General features: G+C 38.7%; 1 protein-coding gene across 2 annotated transcripts in view; it reads right to left on the reverse strand.

Moving 5' to 3' along the window:
- SNX14 (sorting nexin 14) overlaps positions 1–19608 on the reverse strand; it is a 58611-nt gene extending 39003 nt beyond the window's left edge. For both annotated transcript variants that reach the window (XM_076333174.1, XM_076333173.1), the window contains exons 1-7: positions 19473–19608; positions 19205–19325; positions 18276–18352; positions 18085–18163; positions 10983–11026; positions 5561–5648; positions 1529–1613 (exon numbers count right to left, since the gene is read on the reverse strand). In XM_076333174.1, the coding sequence (XP_076189289.1) occupies positions 1529–1613; positions 5561–5648; positions 10983–11026; positions 18085–18163; positions 18276–18352; positions 19205–19309 (478 nt within the window). In that variant the 5' untranslated portion in view covers positions 19310–19325; positions 19473–19608. The remainder of the gene's footprint in view (positions 1–1528; positions 1614–5560; positions 5649–10982; positions 11027–18084; positions 18164–18275; positions 18353–19204; positions 19326–19472) is intronic.
- Between the last annotated feature and the right edge of the window lie 296 nt (positions 19609–19904).

Consider the following 19904-nt stretch of genomic DNA (forward strand, 5'->3'; position numbering starts at 1 on the left):
AGGTCAGGTTCATACCTGTTATCAAGAAGGTTAAAGCTTGTTTCCAGCATATTGAATTTAGTACAGAAGCCTGCTAGCCTGTCCTTCACAACCAAGAACCAGGAGTGGTATCAGCTGATATGGGGGATGCAGGAATGTATATTGCCTGATAAATCTGCCTAGTTGGTGTCACTGAAAGCAGAGAGCAGGCATGCACTCTCTGGCAAGGACAGGTAATGGATCATGGAGGTGCCTGTGCAAATAGTGAGGAATTACTAAGAGAGATAAGGGTAAGAAGAGTAGGAAAAAAGGAAATGCCCCCTAAAGCAATAATTTGGAAAAGGATTTAGAAAATAAACAAACAAACAGAAAAGGCTAGGCTTAACTAGCAACCAAAGCAAGGCCTGAAAGCTGCCTCTGAATCATGTTTTACGGTGGCTGGTTTAGCAATGTTTACTAGAAAGCACTACTAAAAGTAATTTTCAGCTGCTACTTCACATATCTGCCTTCAGGGAACGAGTCTTTTCCTTTAAAACACTGAAGAAAATGGCTGTATTTTCAATGCCGTACATTTAATATACAGTTCTTTGCTGCTAAAGAAAAGCGTTTCCAACTCTTTAGTAGAAATCAAAGGAAATATGACATCTGGCATAAACACCACTGCAAGATAATCTAGTATCTTGAAATTGTTGTTGTGCCATTAAAAACATCTAATGCGATCACACTATGTCTCATTATTCATGTTATTCATCACCCGCTACTCACAGGACCAACGGCATATATTTATCGATATCAAGCAGATGTTTTGAGGGAAGGGAGGAAAGTTCATGATTCCAGTGAAAGTAAACATCTATGCTTAAAAGTTGGATGAAACCACATTTAGTAGATACAGCACTGTGGAACACAGCCAGTGAAAAAAATAAAGATAACTATTTTCCAACAGCAAGTGTTCTATTTTCCAAATATTCCTTCAATGTGTAGTTTTAATATAATTTTTACATTAGGCTTGTGAAGATATTTTTATTTGGATAATAAATAATTATGCTACTGCTCAAAGTCTCTCCATGGCTTATAAACATAAGCCTAACTTTTCAACATATTGAACAGCTCCACTAACTGCTCATGGGAGTGTGCAGATGTGAAATCATTCTAGCTACAAGAGTTACAGTTACAGTACAGTGCACGGACATGCAAATCCTTTCATTTATAATTGCTCATCTGGAATACAGAGGCAAAACTTCAAGAAGCATTGCTAAATGATCTTCATTGCTCTCAATAGACAAAAAACACGATCCTGTTTACGATACAGAGAAAGAAATTTAGTATTTTCAATGTGGGGAAATGAAAATCAAAACTAAGAGATTATTTGTACTGTAACTTTTTCCCTATTTGTCTTTACAACCTCCAGAAGAAAAATGCAAAAGGATCACTTTTTTTTTTTAAAAGAGAAGGCAGTGAAGATGAAAAGATTTAGCAAATATAATAACAAACATGCAAAAAGAAACATTTATACTTGCCCTTTGAAACTGACAACGGATTAAGTCTTTACCTTTCTGCCTGGCCTTGGCTATCACTTCGATGTGTTTCATTGCTGCCTTGAGCATTTTCTTTGTTACAACAGTTGGAATATCCACCTAAAGAATAGTTTTAAAATAAAAACAGAATTGTTCTAGTTTTTTTCCCCAAATTTATTACAGACAACAAGTATCAAACATATTAATTTGCTTATATGTCCCCATTCTAACCGTAAAATGAACCCTTAACAACCCATGAATTCTCCAGGTGAACTGACAGTATGCTCATTCTTCTGGGCAAAGCATACAACATCATGTAGAACTAAATGCCATAAACAATACTGTTAACATATTTATTGTCAACTTGTTACCATTATGATTCTTCCATTGCAATAATTACAGTAATACAGCTTGATTTCCAAGTCACAGTATATGACATCTAGTTCTACGTGAAGATTTGGCCACCAACAAAAGCAAGTTAACTACTCTCTGCTTCTAGTGCTCACGTACCTTAACCCTCAGTAATCATGTCCACAAGGACTAAAAGCAAAGCGAAACCCTCCACTCTATGTATATGCAGAAAAAATGTCCCAGCTCAGGTGACAGCAGAACCAAAAGAAAATTTGAGTTACTGAGTCAAGATGACCGTTAGTGCCAACAATGATACCACGTGATTCCGGTCACAGGTCAAATGCTCCAGCCCCAACCATCTTGGTGGCCCCTTGGTTGAAGTTGCTCCACTCTATCAATGCCTCTTTTGCAACAGGGAGCCCCAAACTGGATGCAGTATCCTAGATGCCATCTAAAGAGCACCAAGTAAAGGCAGATAAACACTTTCCTTGATCGACTGGCTCTGCTCCTGTTATACAGCCCAGGATACCGTTGGCTGCCTTTGCTGCCAGTACACACTGCTGGCTCATACTCAGCTTACTGTCTACCATGGGACCAGGTCCTTTGCAGCAGAGCTTCTCTCCACAGCCAGTCAGTCCCCAGCCTGTACAGTTTCAAGGGATTCTTCTTTATCAGCTGCAGCAGTTTCCACAGAAACTTACCTAGAAACTGATTTATCCTTTGCATGCCCTTTAAGCAAGAGCAAAAGACATCTCCAAGAAGCAGAAACATGCAGTTGCAAATGTTCAAATTTTAAGACTTCTGAACATGTTTTTTTTCCTAATGGAGTTTGTCCCTCTTCAATACTAAGTCAAATAAAAAGACCTTAAGTAATGAAACAGAAGCATGAAAGTTCTTTCCAGACAAGGAAAGAGACAGTGTAATTGCAAAGACCAGAGCTGAGAGAAAAGCTGGTTTTTTTTATTAATTCGTACAAGAAGAATAGCATGTATTCTTGCACACTCCCCTGTAATATTTGAGGCACACAGCTATGACCTGACCTGGCCAGCCCAGACAAGCTAGTATAATTGACTAGACCTGCCTAAAAGTAACTAAATAAATTAAGGTCAACTCCTATTTACAAGCAAGAAAGTAGGAACTTCTGCTCATCAATGTAAAACCCTGTCCTTTGGGACTCGCATTTCAACAGTAATTTCAATAAATCAAGAGTTTCCTATGGAACATAGGGATAGGGGAGTGTTTATTCCTGCAGAGGTAAGTCAAAGAGCACAGCAAGCAAATTGTTATCGACACTGCAGCAGACACCATCGACTTTTGACAAAGATTTCAACCAGATGCAGGGCTATCTACACCACACTGTACAAAGGGAAACCCTTCACTTTCCCTTCAAAACCCATAACCAACCCAGAAATGGCCACAACAAGGAAAATCCAGATTAAAAAAGAAAAAAAGAGCAAGATAAGTTTTCAGCATATACTTAAGAGCTGACTGGCCTTAAGTGCTTCTTACTTTTTTCAACAACCATGCCTCAAAAAATCCACCTAGGCAGCCTTAAACAGAAAACAAAGGAATTCTTTTCACTGAAACAGTTTGTAATTTTAAGTCTTAATTCAAAAGTAGAAGATTCTTTGGCAAAGAAGTATAAAGATAGAACCTAAAAAAAGGAAAAAAACAGTCTTTTTTCTTACACATAGTAGTTCCTGAATTTAAAAATTTTATCTCTATTAGCTAGAACCAGTGCTTTCAAGCATTTAATAATAAATCCAAATTAAAGTACAGCTGTTTGGCAAAGGTATAAGACTATTTTATTTTGCAATCAATGATGAATTTCTCCTCAAATGAGGTTATAAAGGACACTGTATCAGAGCTGAAAGGCTATAAAACATTCTGTCATAGCCCTTTTCAGCTAACTACTGAAGCTTTAAATTAGGATTCCTACAATGACAAAAAGTTGGTATTTTATTTGCGACTTGCATATCAATGCTGATTTCTACACACAACATTTTCAGTAGTATATGCATCACAGCTATTAGTTCAGCTGTCTGAATCTGTATGCGGGCATGTGCACACACAGAAACACTTGTTCAGCAGAAAAAAAAGTATGAGCTGAAAAAAATAGCGTAGCATGAGACACCATGCTCCCCTGCATGACTGAGCATGCCAAGTTTCAATTTTGTTCCAAAACACAAAGTTACTACGAGTATCTTTTTGCTTGAGATATCTGCACTGCTTCACACAAAGAGACAAAATAAATTATATTATTCTGTAGGATGGATACAAATAAATCTGAACATTTGTAAAGAGAAATGCATTTCTGTGATAGCCTTTATTTTGTAGTTCGTCTGACAGTGCTTAATACTTGTACATGTCTTGAGTTTTTGTTGCACATATTGTCTACCCAGATACATAGAATTGAATATATTACATTTACTTCATTACTGTCAAAGGCAGATATAGTAAATTAATACTCCACCTAAAGATGCTAGAGCTGATCTGAGATAACACGATTAATACCTTATTACACAATCAATAGAGGAGACATCATCATTTTCTGAATCAACAACGGATCTACGAACAATGCAACTAACACCTGCATGTTATTACAACTCCAAATTAAATTTTAAGACCTTGCTCTAGATTTTCACTTTGAAAGATTTACTCCACACCTCTGTATTATGTCTGCACTACACAGACATTTCCTAATCTTCCCCCATGTTCACTTTAAAAAGCAACATGCTTGAGTTAGAGTAAACAAGAAAATCATCTGGATTTGATATATAACAAGGACAGAATCAGGCTGTTAATCAATCATGACAGAGTACACATGCAACTTGTAGCTCAGGAAATATTGCTGTTACTAAGGAGGGGAAAAAAGATACACGTTTATGGTAGTTGCTCCAACAGAGGGGCCAGCACTGAGTAAATCTGGAAACAGAGTTAGCAATTCTTCCTGCTTAGAATAGCCAGAAATTTAGAAGCAGTTCCTGTAAAACAGACTTGAAGCACTTTATCAGAAAACAGAGTATATGTGCCAGTATGTTAAACACAGCAAATAAAAAATTTGAATCTTTAGTCTTCAGAATGTTTCTTAAGAACTACATTAATTTAAGAACCATATCTGTTTTAATTCTTATAGTAAGCTATTCATTTAATGACAGTCTATTCTTTATAGACAATGTAAGGACCTTGTCTGCATTTAAAGAAGTCAAGCAAGCAGAAGCTATGAGACAGGTACACTGCTAACTGTTTTCTAATAGTTCTTTTTCAGTAATTCTCAAAATTGTTTCCACTTGGATTAAGTCACTAAAAGACAGCTAAAAGATCATCCCAAGGTTTTAATAATGCCTTGCATTGGTGTAAAAAATAAATCCATTTGCAAGAATCATAGAATGGTTTGGGTTGCAAGGGACCTTCAAAGATCATCTAGTCCAACCCCCTGCCATCTTTCACTAGATCAGGTTGCTCAAGGCCATGTCCAACCTGACACTGAACACTTCCAATAATGAATCTTCAAAGGTGGGTTATAACCAGGAATGGGATAAGCTCCAGAAGGAGGGAACAGATAACACAAAGAAGAAATTTAGATGTAAACTGCATATACTCTCTGTAAGACTGACTTTGGAATCGCCATTTTAAAAAAATTAAAGAACTCACTACAGACGGACATCAGTTATTTCTGATGCAAAAACAACGTTAATACCTTTAAGTCACCTTACCTTGTGAATTCTCCGAACTAATACAGATGCAAAAAACCGCAGCGTGCCTCTCAGTTCATCCACTGAGGATTCATCATCAGTAATATTTCTGCAGTGTTGCAAAGCATGTCATGTAAGAAAACAGAATAAAATACATTTATATCAATCCAACCACAACACATTTGGCACTACTAAAAGCTGGAATAAGAACATTCAACGGTGACACTTCAACTGGTATTAATCGAAATGAAAGCTACCAAGTGTGGGCAGATTGAGCAGTCTTCTATTAAAGTAAAATACACAGCATTCCCACTATGTTTGTGCACACAACAATGGCTTAAGAAATATGTCAGTAAATTGGAATTATATACCAATTCCTGCTCTAATATACTGTCTGTATGGTTCTGACCGAGTAAAATCTAACTTAGTTTCCACATATGTGAATGCTTCCTAGTTCAGTGGCATGAAGTGAAACTGAATTAATATCGGCAAAGCCTTTGGAATAAGAGTACTGCAAGCACATACCCCAGCTAAGCTAGTCAAAATTGGATTTTCCATATTGCATACTACAAGACCTTCTATACTCCAAGATTCCAAATAATTTTCTTCTGTTTTAGTACAAAACTGGCTTTGTTAACCTCTTTTGTTTAAGTTTTATTATAAAATTGGTAGTTTCTCATGTATCTTTTAATGAAATAGGTACATCACTTATATTTCAGCTCAGCCTCTTCCAATAGAAAACTTTCATTGGTATTTTTTCAACAATTTCTAAAACTTAGATGCCATTTAATACAATAATATTATCTTTTTTTAACTATAAAATTGAGCCTATTTCTGGTCTAAACAGAGACTGCCATTTCCTAGAAGGGAAAAGAAAGCATAACACAGGAAAACAACAAATGACAGAACTTACTTTTTGAAACATTGATCTACTTTTGATGTAGCATGAAACGTGAAACCATCAGTTGCAAAGAAAACAAAACAAGAACCTCAATCTATAGCCACTTGGAACAGAATTTAAATTATTTAACTTGGTTTCCGCTTAGAAACAAAGAAATAAAGAAGAATTAAAACAGATTCCCAAATCACTATGTCAAAATACCATCTAAACTTACTATCTGGCTTGCCAGTTTCCATCTGCTGCAATAAAGGATGTTCAGTGAAAAATCATGGTAAAAATACTTAAAAGTTGATTCAGGAGGAAAAATACCTAATTCCATGTCTTTTCTGGGAAACTGAATGAAAATGGGAAATACACTAAGTCTTAGATGCAGAAACTGCAACTAAACTGAGTGGAAAGAGACCATGATAACAGCGTTCCACAAAATGCAACAGAAAGAATAAAAATCCACCAGCATTTAAGCATATATGGACATTAGAGTATAACTAAAGATATTGGTAAAACTGCATTATAATAGCTGAGTAAAGACACAACAAAGAAAGTTACATCCTGCCTTAGCTAATGACCATATGTAAAAGCCATCACAGTTTTTGGTAGTAAATGAGTTTGCAGATGTAGTAAATGCAAACACTATTTGCATTAACAAAATCAGTACAAGCAACAACAGTACATTTGAAAAATAAAGATTTTATGCCTATAACATCATTTTACATTTTTCAGCATCCTATTTTTCAAAGCAATGTTAGCCTGGGTAATACAGCGTTCAAACACATGTTGAAGATGAACTGCTAGGTACAGATACTGGTGACCTGACAGTCAAAGTATGCAACTGATTGCCTGAAAAAGCACCTCAAAGAAAGCAGCCTGGCATAAGGAATACAATCATCCTCCAACAGCTAATCATACGCAGATAAGAATACCGTAGGGGAAGGTTTGGTTTGTTTTAAGATCAGCAGCTGACACTTTGGAAGCAATATAGTTAGCAAATACCCACACTGTCAAAGGAAGCCAAGGGATTAGCAAACAAATTGTATGACTCTATTACTAGTATTTGACAGACAACAAGATACATGAAGTAATTTGGACCAAGAAGTTGTTGTTTTATTGACACTTGGATAACTAGCATCTTGGCTGATTCTACTTGGACATGACTTTATGCCACGTACTTTCACAACACGCCATAGGTTTGCAGAGACATTCTTTTAATCACCAGCAGACTGAAGACTGGTGAAAAAAACATCAACAACCTATAAAATCTCAAATCTCTAGTGACACAGTGGAAGGTCCAAATAACTCGCTTGGAAACATTTTAAAAATTGGCTGTATTTTCCCAGAATTTGAGGAAAAACTTAAACACACAGCTGTCAGTGTAACGGAGAGATTTTCTAAAAGAAAAAGGCTCAGTCTGTTAATTGTAAACAGTTACTGAGTTCAATGTCTCAAGAGATACACCCAACTGCTATTGCATGCAAAGTCTTACGGGATCTACTGATAAATGAAAACCATATACAAATACCAAAGTGATTTGTTTTTTCCCTTGTGTGTCAATTATTCTTATGAAATTTGGCCAACTCCTATCAAAAAGATTAAGAAAATAGGTTGCAAGCTGATAAAACTGTAAAGCTGTGGTTTGTAACTCAACAAAAATCCTGAATTTTTCTTGCATTAAAAATAGAAGCAGCACCGTATGTGAAAACACTGGGTTTAGTCACTATCAAATAAAAATGTTTTCATAGTAATGCATTACAAAAATGTAATTACTGGATTCTAATCTAATCTGAGAGAACTGGAGTTGCAGTAACATCAGTGACCAAAAAAAATTCAGTAAGCATAGTGACTCATCCAAACTTTAAACTCTCCTATTTAAAATGAGGTCGGTATAAGCCAGATATTATATACTTTTATTGTACAGCATAAGCAATAGACTCAGACCAGTGTTTTGTAGCTCTGCAAACTTGGATTACTTACAACTATGCTCTATTCTTGTCATACAGTTGAAAAAATTCTTAAAACACAATATTTAAATATAACCAGTATAAACACTTTGAAAAATACCAGACAAAAATTGCACCTAGGTATAACTACCTATTTCACTAGAGTTCACTGAATTTTAAGTACTAATCTTCATTCCCCTAAACTGATCCAAGTTTAGGGATGTTTGCCTCTAAATTTTAACCTGCTAATAAAGTATTACAAATTCTTACACAGTTTATTAATGAAACAAACATAAAAAGCAGCTTTTCCCTGCTTACAGCATTTTATTTCCTGAGCAATAAATCTATGATTTTTATCTTGCAACATACATTTCTGGTAAGTGTTACACTGCCCCGGCTTCTGAGTGAGATACGTCATGTTACCCCTCTTATGTCTGGAGTATGCAAGGTGCTGCAAGGCAGCATCAGCTGGCAGGGCAAATTAAAATAAAATAAAATAAAATAAAATAAAATAAAATAAAATAAAATAAAATAAAATAAAATAAAATAAAATAAAATAAAATAAAATAAAATAAAATAAAATAAAAGGGGGGGGGAAGGAAAAAAAAAAGAGAGCACGCACTTCTGCACAAATTCCATTCACTTGAAAGGGAAGCAGCTAGCATAAGGAATTATGCCCAGGGAATAATTCTGCAAGGGAAAGCAGCAAACTCTTTTACCAACCTAGTCTGGCAAGTCTGAATTGCCTGCTGGTGGTTACCCATGCTGCTAAATAAGGATAGTCTGGATGCAAAGGCTTCTGATTTGGCTCTGTGAAGAATTATCCAGAGTCAGTGAGGTTTGTTAGCTCAGAAAAAACATTTCACGAATGCAAGAGTCCTTTCTCCAGGGTGAGCTGAGCTATACAAACAGTGTAGTACACCTAAGTAGGAAAAGTCAGAACTAACGTGCTCTACGAGACAGACCTCAAACGGCTGCATACAGACATAGTTCAGGCCTCCCTGCACGACTGTTGCTGGAAATACAGGAAAGCACAGAAACACCTGAATGTCTAGAGGGAATGAGACCAGATCTGACATTACTACTGTTAAGCTGAAACCAGTAAGCCTTTCAGGACCAAGTTGTTTCCTGCAGAATTACTCAGATACCACTGCACTATAGCTCACTGAACTCCCAGTACTTCAGGTTCATGGAAAGCTTATTAGGTCTTATCAGCACGGTGTGAATTTATGGAGCTAGTTTAAAATGTGGAGGTGCAGCCATGTAAAACTAAAGACAGTGCAGGAACATCTATACAGCTCACCAGAGGGCCAGATGTAGCAGAATCTAGGCTGGCTGGCTCCATACAAAGTATATTTTGCACTGCACTTCTAACTATGCATATTACTATCCCCACCATACGATGTATTCTAGACTTCCACCGCCTTGGGTGCCAGAGATGTAAGTAATATGTGGAATCCAAGTTCCCTTGTCAGTCCAAAACAGACACTGAAGACACCTTCTACCAGCCAAAATATCCTATCTAATTTCAAATTATGAAATACAGAAGACTGTTCCCTTACATTTGTTACTTTATCAAACAGCTCAACGGAACGTGCTCTAGTTTTCTGTATTTGAAAGTTAAAAACCTTGAGTTTTCCAACTTGTTCATTCACAATACACGGAGCTAAAGCTCCCTCTGCTGTTTGCATAAGCAGTTAAGTTTTATACTTCAGTGTATTCATCACACAAAGATAGATGCGAGACATGCAGATATTGGCCACAATTAAAAACCAATCAGGCAAAGAAGTTTGCCCAGAAAATTTTAGATCCCAGAGAGACATAAAAATACCAGCGTAGAGTAAAAGAAAAAAAGTATAAATTTCTTTTAGCGCAAAACCGAACCTTTCCATCCAATGAAAAAATCAAATTCAGAATTAAGGCAAAATGTTGTTTTAAGACATTGATGCCAGCATGATCAATTAAATATTTTTAATATCTTCTTACAAAGTACTCTGAAGCACTAATTAATATATAAAGGTACAAGGCAAAAAAGAAAGAATTAGCCAGTCTTTTAAAGTTATTTACACAGTACTACTCTACTCAGCTCAGCATAACCACTCACAGCCTTCAAACTCAGCAAATCACCAGATGTTCTGCAAGAAGTTGGCCACAACATGTATTCAAAATACCTCTTCTATATTAAAAGTGGAATTTTTGTTTTTAAAAAACTGTAAAGGGGCTTTTTTTTAAAGCAATATGAAAGATCAGTATGTTTCTAATCTGGAAATAAATTTCTGGGGGGTTTTGAGTTTTTACACAGGTTTTAATCAAGCCATATGTACTACCAAGTAAGAGTTATTAGAAAATTAACATATAAAAATGAATAATCTAAAAGTGTTTTAGGATGAAATTCAAATTTCAGAACCACCTCTATCATGCCTAAATTATTAAAAGATCTGTTCTACTCTGCTAAGAGACAGTAAAATGATGAAACTGTAGCACTTAAAAGTATGCTTTATATTTTACTAAAGAAACAGAAATTTTTATTTTCATATGACTATTTCTTAAACAGTTTGACAGATATTTATGATATTCAAAACCAGTAATTTTTAGGTAAAGCTCATACCTGTACCACGGATAAATAAAGTTTTCCAGCACCAATTCAAGCACCTGTGCAGAACAAACACAACCACATTACAAAATAAATAGTTTACCATAAATCCTTGTTAGAAGAGTTAAAAACACAAACAACCTTCCAAAACTCACAGAACATAATTCATACATCATAAAACTTTAACGTACAAATGTGTATGTTGCAATCCTATTGTGAGATCAATCATTTTGCATAATAATCAGTACTTCGGGCAAATAGCAACAAAATGATGGTTTCATTGGATATCAATGTGAAACAGCTGCCACTAGTACTATCGACAATGTGAAGCACAGTGCCGTGGCCACTCTGTTAAGCGAATGCTATGAAAAATGTGATCTTACCTCAAACAGCCCTTCCCTAATTTTTCAGATCCGTCCCTGTGCTCTTCTGATGTAGCGTGGAGTCTCCCACAGGCACAGCTACCCATCCTACATTTACACACACCTCCATCCCTTTTCATCCAAACCTCCACCTTTTCCAACTCTCCCTCACCCTCCAAGTGGGACAGGTGAACCTGTATGCTCACCATTCACAAAGAAAGCAAAAGAAGAATCCTAAAAAGCAATTTCTAGGAAAGCCATTCTTCTTCCTCCACATCCTACACCACAGCCTTCAACAAAGCCTGCCTTATGGTCCAGCCATCTCCTGAAGCACCAACCAGAGCACTTCCCAAAGACCTTGTCCTACATGTATCCTCATGGCCTTCTCTCTCCTGTTCCTAGCCCCTGTATATCCCACCTACATGGATCTCTGTAGGACAATCTCTTCCACCCTTTCCATCAAACCTGTTCCTCACAGGCCAAGCCCATGGTTGCCTTTTCCATGCCAGAACACCTGGGTTAATCAGGAAGAACCAGTGCTGTTGCAAGCCATGTCACAGGCACGCCCTCGTTCAGCTTGGCTTTCAACATCACAGCAGGAAGGGAGGCAGGGGAGGTGACAGTCCCTGTTCAGTCAACCGGCTGCCACCAACATATACACAAGGTGTACCACTAGCCGGACTGCAGCTCTGGCACCTCTCCTTACACCTACACAGAAATTTCAAGCAACTGTTACAGTCCTTGCACCATGATTAGCAAAGAGAAAACTTCTGAAGGGAAGGGGAAATGTCAGACAGTGCCAAGAAAAAGAAACATGAGGAAGGAGAAGGAAGGATGACATTTTCTTGAGATTTCTCCTCCTCCACTATAACCCCAAGATGTACTCCCCACTACCTTCTCCTGTTGCAGCTTCTTCAGTTGGAATCAGTGCTTTAGAGATCAGTTTGTGCTCAGCAGCATCAATGCTGATCAACATAGTAAGAGAGTACGTGTGTTGCTACGTGAGGCTGCTGTGCTGTATTCTATAGAAGGAAAGGTTTTGCAAAAGAAGTCACTGTGTTCAAAGAAAAATGTAAAATCTGTTTGAAAGGAAAGCTGAATGTAACAGCTGATATACAAGCGTCATTTATGAGAATAAGTATTACTCCTCTTACAAGATTTGCCGCTGCACTCATTCACACCATGTGCACTGCAAGAATTCAAGACTTGCTAAATTTATACTATCTTTAGGGCACTACATGCCTCTGCTCTACTCATGATTATAAAAGCACACTCAGTAAAATGCACACCACAGCCTTTTCAATTCCTCTCAATTCTTCAGTCTTGAGCAGTTGATGAATACTCTTTTTCTGTCTTCACTACTAAGAATATCGCCTACTCAAATTTTATAGGATACTCTCCCTTTTGCAATTGTTCCATTTCCGTGATTTTCCCGCCTTCATTTTTAAGGGTGAAGGAGAAATTTTGTTCCTTCACCCTCTCTCTGAAGGGATGTTTTCCAGTTTGGGATAACTTTAGATGTCTGTCTTGTGGACCATACAGTGTCATCAATGTCTTTTCTCCTACCCCTGTGTGCTACAGCAGTAATAGATCTTGACATTGTAATATGATCATGTGCTGATGATGGATGGGTAAGTTAAATGTCACCTCCCCCTCCCCCAAATCTCGTATTTACATTAAAAACAGGGTGGAAGGGTGGGGGGGAGATGACAACAGATGCTTTACTTCCCAGGCCAGAAGATATCAAGAAATCCCAGAATCTTCTTTGGAAGTTAATCTTCAGACAACAGGAGAGAGATCACATCCAGCTCCAGTCAGCAAGCACAGACCATTGGCCTTAAGAGCAATAGATCAGACTACTCAAAATTATTTCCCTGATGCCTACCATAGCACTGCCAGTATATAAACCACCAATTTACTCCATAGAAATCTCAGTCTCGCATGTATTGCAACATTATTTTTGTTCATGCAGAATTCCTATCAAAATAAACCTCTTTCAGGGCTCAAACCACAGACTCTTTCAAAAAAGTGCCTTTCAAAAGCAAAGGCCTGCAGAAAAACCCGTACTGTGCACTTATCTGTTAAAGGATCCCTTTTCTTTCTTCCTCCACTTTTGCTATGTGCCTCCCCATCAAGAGCAATGACAGCAGACCATCTTCCGCTTGAAGTGGAAAGTGCACTTGGACAGCCTTCAAGCACAAGACAGTGTACTCAAAGGGAGTACAATGCACTCCTCTTGAAAGAGCTTGCTTTATCCGTGACTACTGCTTTGGCACTGAAAGCCTGTCCATCGGGCATGTGTCACTGCAATTTCAGTTCATCAGCTGCTAACATAACTTGGTGGCACTCTCTTCACCTACAGTCCAAAGGCTTCTAAAGCTGCTAGAAGAATTGTTTCTAACAGTGAGAGATCTCGTTCTTACTGCTAGCTAAGCCAAACACACGTGGTTCTGAGAATCATCTTCCTCTGGTTATTAAATCAGCAAGGAGAGAAGGAAAGATGCAAGACTTGATCATCCATCCCACTCTGGATAAGGTCTCCTTGAGATTCATCCCATGTTTGTAGTAACTGACTTTCACTTGAACCATTTCACAGACTTGCCAGTGTTTCTCTTGTTATCTCCTGCTTCCACAGGCATGCTGTAAGGGCTTTATGGTAATGCTTCCACGGGACAATGTCATGCAGATAATCCCACCAGCCAAAGACCTAGAGGCAGTATGCACAGGGACAGACAACATACACCTGAAGTCCACACATCGCTTGTCCTGATATCGGAGGTCAAGACAGATTCTACTAGAACTCAAGTTCTCTATATGGCCTTAATAAAAAACGCCTTGATCCTAGACACACAGAAAGCTGTCCCTATTTGCACATTTACTAAACACACGGCATGGCAGAGACAGTTACGTATGATGCTCCATTGCACCAAGGTGCTGTACTGAAGCTAAGAGAGAGCTATAGTGTGAAATCATCCATACTGCAAAATGCAAGCGCTCAAGGAATAATAGGCGATTGACTGCCAGTAACTGGAGTTCAAGGCGTACAGTCCATACAGTTTTCTCATGAACCCCATGAGCTCTCCAGACTACATCAGTGTGATTCTGTAAGTCAGAAGAAAACCTGTCACATCATCCACTGCACTTTCGTAAAGCACTGGTAAAGCAAGACATGTGTACCCACTTCCATTCTAGCAACACCAACAATATTATTAAGCTCAATTGTTCACACTTACGCAAACCTGCCAACACAGTAGATAGGACATCTCAAAGAATGACAGCTAATGATAAGCAATTTCCTTTTCTGTAAAGTATTATTCTCCAGTTTTAAATACAAATGGTGAGTCATTTAATTTAAAGCCTACCTATTTTTCAATCATTTTGCAAAATGACTGGTTCTACTACGTGTGAGTAGTTTTGAATTGGAAAGAGATTACAAGTGTAAAACCAAATGCAGCAGGTAGCAATATAAGCAGCAGCTGAAGAAAAAACAAAGAGAAATTATTTTCTAGCATGCACTGCAACACTGCAAGCTAGTCAGTCTATTGCTGCCGAGACAAGCTTTCTGTGGACTGCCATAAAACAGATCCCAGTTGTCAGGAGGAGGAACTGTAGAGCTTAGTGATGAATGATTCAGTAGCAGGTCAGAACTACCAGGCCGAATTAGATCAGAAAGGAGCAAGGATTTGATAAGTAAACCACGAGGACAATTTGAAAAGCCTTAAAAGACTGTACACCTAGATAGCTGAGACCACTTCCTGAGGGTAGAACAAGCGATTCCCAATAAGAAAGCATGTATGCCACTGTGTTGCTACAGAAGTTCAGGACTGGCAAGGAGTACGTTCAGACAATAACGGATTTCTTGTCACGCATTTGTCCATTTCTTACTTTTAGAAAAGAAAAAAAAAAAAGAAGAGATAAAATTCTGGTCCCATAATCAAGTCAAGAACCTGAGAACTTAAGAATTAGAGAAAAATTTATGAGACCAGCAGACAGCACCTTGATCCACTAAGGCTTTTCTTTCATGATGCTGATCAAGAGTAGCTGAGCAGCTTTCCGCAGATTTGACTTGCAGCCATCCCTCACATAGCAAAAATGACATTGTAGGGAAAGAGCTGAGTTCATTAACTGAAAAATAGAATTAAATTCTCCTTTATACAATCTGTCACACCTGGAATTATATACAACATAAAATCGACCAACAGATATCACATCCTAATTCAAAAAGAAAGAAAACATTGGGGAAACTAACATAAAGCACAATGGATTAGAAACTGGAAATAAAATTATACTTAGGTCACTGCACTATTTTTGTGCAGGATACAGCACAAACTATCTAATATTGATAGATGCATAGTTGAGGCAGTTTAGAGTTCAACTATAATAACAAACACAAATGAATGGGGGAGGAAAGTCCAAGCACAGGTTTTTCTTATTGTTCTAAACCATGTACAGCAGCTAGATAACCAAAACAAGGCTGTAAAAGATTAAGAATTTGCGAAGTGAGACAAACTGTCATCGCAATCGAAGAGAGAAAAATCCATACTTGTGAGAAAAACTTGGATTTCTTCTGATTCAAGTGTGTATTAAATTATTCTGTAAGCACTTGAAAACACAAGCTTAAAGACTACAACTGATTCAAATTAGAAACATTTGGAAATGCGAACATTGCCAAAGTTCCTCAACCTGCAAAGGAACAACTAGAAAAACTAATCCAGAATAAAAAAATCCCAGAATTATTCCAAGTATTTGAAGAATCTGCTTTGCAGAAGCAGGCTGCACTCCGCACTCTTTTAGAATCTCATTAATCTTAATTCAGTTCTCACTGTATCAGCTTCCCTCTAATGTATGACTAACCCACAAAAGAAAATAAGAGCAGTCTCTCCTTCCAACCCTACGCAGGCTATCCAATTCCAGGCACACATTACATGCTGCATCCCCAGAGCAGATGACCAAGAGGAATACGGTGTGGGCAGAACCCCCTGCTACCCTTTTAACCAGTACAGAAGAGTTGCAATGAGGAACAATGCAATGAGATTTCTCATTCCAAATAGCATCCTACACAAGTGAAAATGGTGGCTTAAATAGACTGCCTCTTTGGGTCCATCAAAGACGATTACCCTGGCTCACTGTCCCAGGAGGTATGGAACTTGGGTCTGGCGCTTCCTTCTACTTAAGCACCCAAAGAAAAGAAAGGCATGACAAACACGGCATAGATACACAAAAGCCATGTCTACACTGCTAAATAAAGCAGGGGCAGGGACATGCCACTGAAGTAAGAAGAAATAGCAAAGAAAAGCGCACACCACTTTGGTAAAAGCAGAACTACAGCAACAGCAATCAAATACAAAATGCCAATGTGTAGCAACACATTTTAAAGATCAGTCTTAGAAGATAACTATGGTATCTACTCGTATCTCTTATGAATAACATACTACAAGTAACTTTTTTAGCATTAAATTCCCATTTAAGCTAAACAGGAAAATTTCCAGTTCTTCAGCATTTACCACATCCTTTGGTAAACTGTCACAGCTATTTGCTACCCAAAATTCTAAAAATATTACATGCATAGAAGCATTTATTTTACATTCCATTATTAAAACAAGAGGTTTAAAAAAATAAGCCTTTTGAAATGATATTCAGCAATGTTGGCATTTTAATACACTTGAGCCCAAGCTTATTAAAAAAAATTAATAGATGAAGTAATTTTAAAACAATAAATGTACGCTTTTGAAATTGCAGAGGAAGTCACTACACTAAACCAAAGGAAGTCAACAAGTTGTTATCTGTGTTTTTTTAAAAACATTCCTCCACTGTCCATCCCTCCCTTCCCTTAAGGTTTTCATTCTTTTGCTGCTCTCGCTGCGGGCCATGCCCGGGACACCATCACCCACAGCTGAATTAAAGCGTTAGCTTATACCACAAATGCACACAGCTTTGACTTCATACACCACGTTGTTAATTGCGAGAGCTGACACACAAGAATCTTCTCACTTCTGACATGCCAGTTGTTCATCCTCCTACCATAGAACTCCAAAGTTGGAATTCTAAGTAAATGGAGATTAAGCTACATATGTGCTTGTGCATTTTCCTAGCTTTAAAAAAGGACAAAAGATTATTTATTTAGCTGCCAGTATATTTCATCAATTACCAATCAAGGAAAAAAAAAAAAAAACAAACCCAAAGAAAAATTGCTCTTCAGATAGCTCTTTTCAAAGAGAAAATAACAAAACAAAATTCCTGTTTTACAGTCTTATTAAAAAACAGGTATTTATGCTATTCTTCCTTGAGTAAATCCACGAATTTCTTTTTCAGACAGATTTTGTTACAGCTTTGTCTGATGATTTTAAATCCCTACCACCACATTATCACCTTCATTACAGAAATTTTGCAGCTGGAGCAAATAATCTCTTAACTTCCACTTCAACAAACTCAGCAGGCTGAAATCCTTAACTTTTCGAGAATCGGACATGTTCAATTACAACTGTTCTTTCCTATATACTTCCCAATTTACATAGATGTTTTTTCTATGTCCTAGGCACACTACTACAGGAACAGTCACATCTGTGTTAACAAGTAGGCTATACTGCCTCTCTGCTCCCAGCATATATTCTTTTGATTTGACTTTTACAGGAACAAGTTAACATACATGGGAAGTACATCTGAACTATCTACTGAACCAGAAGTAATAGGTCTAAGAAATACGTAATAAAAACTCGCTGAATTTCAAGGTACTAAAGAAATGAAGCAGCAATTACCTCCGAGAGTGATGCATCAACCTTGGAAGGCACTTTCAGATCCAGCCATGGCTGATAGTTTTCCAGAAGCAAAGTAGGTCTGTAGGAGAGCATGGAAAAGTTGATATAACGATATTTAATTGAAAGTTAACTACTGCTGTGTGCAAAATGTAAGAAATACTAAGCTTACCGGTGCCACATATTTAATTTACCTGTGCCTCTTGCATTTGACCTTGCCACATACAGCACAGCTGTGACCGTGGGGAAATAGCTCCGGCAATTCTAATTGCTAAGAGAAGATATTTGGACAAGTTTACATTCTTCAAAACGATGACTCTCTTAATATACTGGCACATTTGTGAATTTCTTTTTAGAGTATACAATTACAGAGAACTGACCAGCATAAAGACAAAGTTGTTCTCCCAGCAGGAAAACAAGATAACAAGGCACGGTATGAGAAACAACTGAACCAAACAAAAATCGCTTCCACTGAAACAAAGTTTGAGGCGATAGATACCGTTTCACATCTCCAGTCATCTCCCTGTACATCAGTTGGTCTAATAACAGACCAGCTGTTTTTTCTACAAAACTTGCCTTACTCGTAGCCTTGAACTATTGTAACAATAACATTTTTAGTCCTGTGAAATTCTACATTAAACCATTTTAAGTTAGAAAACAGCAATTTCCTTTGGGAATTTTTTCTTCCTTGAAATGCAGTACCACTTAAAGAAGTTTGACTTCAATCAGCAAAGAAGACTTAGCACTAGCTTGCCAAAGGAAGAGCATCTTTAGAAAAGAAAGCGCCTCAATGAAAGAGAATACAACTACATGATTTCTGAACTACTTGCTACTCAAATGCCAAAAGCGAAAAATGAGTGAAGCAGAAAATAACGTCCACGAACACTCCCAACAACTGGCTTTACAGCCATACGTAAGTTTGATGGGATTATGCAGAAAGGTATGAAGAATCCAAGGTCTTAATCATTGTATATTTGCTACAAAACACCTATCAGTTGGTGGATATGAGCTGTACTGATGTGTAGTATTTCTGAAAGGAGCTGGAATTACACAAGAATTACTACCCAGCGTAAATTCTTACCAAATTTAAAGAAAGCACGAGAATGTTAACAGACATGTTTACCTTGGGTTTATATTTTATTGTAAAAAGAATATTGGGCAAGAGGGAATCCGGTCCCAATGAACAGTAGAAGGTGACAACACCGGCCACAAATGACCAGAAGATCATTAAAACGTGAAGATACCTTATAAAGAAACAGGAAGGAAATATTACTGCACGGCAAGGTACCAGTGCTACACCAGACCGGACCGGACCGGACCGGGGCCGGACCGGGCCGGGCCCGGCCCAGCTCCCCCGCCCCGCCCCAGCCCTCCCGGCCAGGCCGGGTTACCGGTTGAGGAGGAGGGTGGCGGCGCCCAGCCCCAGGAGGAGGCAGCAGAAGAGCGGGTACTGCCGGCAGGTCTCCCGCAGCGCCTCGGCGCCCCGCGCCCGCTGCCGCAGCCGCTGTCCGGCCGCCCGCACCCAGCCCATGGCCGCCGCTGCCCCGCGCGGGGCCGGCAGGGGAGCCGGGGCAGGGGGAGGCCGAGCCGCGCCGCTTCCGGTCCCGGCGGCACGTGACGGCGGGCACGTGACGGCGGCCGCGGCGTCACGCGGGCCGACGGCCGCGGCGGCGCGGGCGCCATGTTGTTGGAGGGGGGCAGCCCGACGTGGCGGCGGCGGTGGGAGGTTGGTGAGGCGCCCCGGCCCCGCGGGCCAAGAGCGCGGTGCGGCTGCCGGGCCGGGCGCTCCCGCCCCTCCTTTCCCCCACCCCCCCGCGGCGCCG

This window comes from Aptenodytes patagonicus, chromosome 3 (assembly GCF_965638725.1).
Source record: "Aptenodytes patagonicus chromosome 3, bAptPat1.pri.cur, whole genome shotgun sequence".
Taxonomy (NCBI): domain Eukaryota; kingdom Metazoa; phylum Chordata; class Aves; order Sphenisciformes; family Spheniscidae; genus Aptenodytes; species Aptenodytes patagonicus.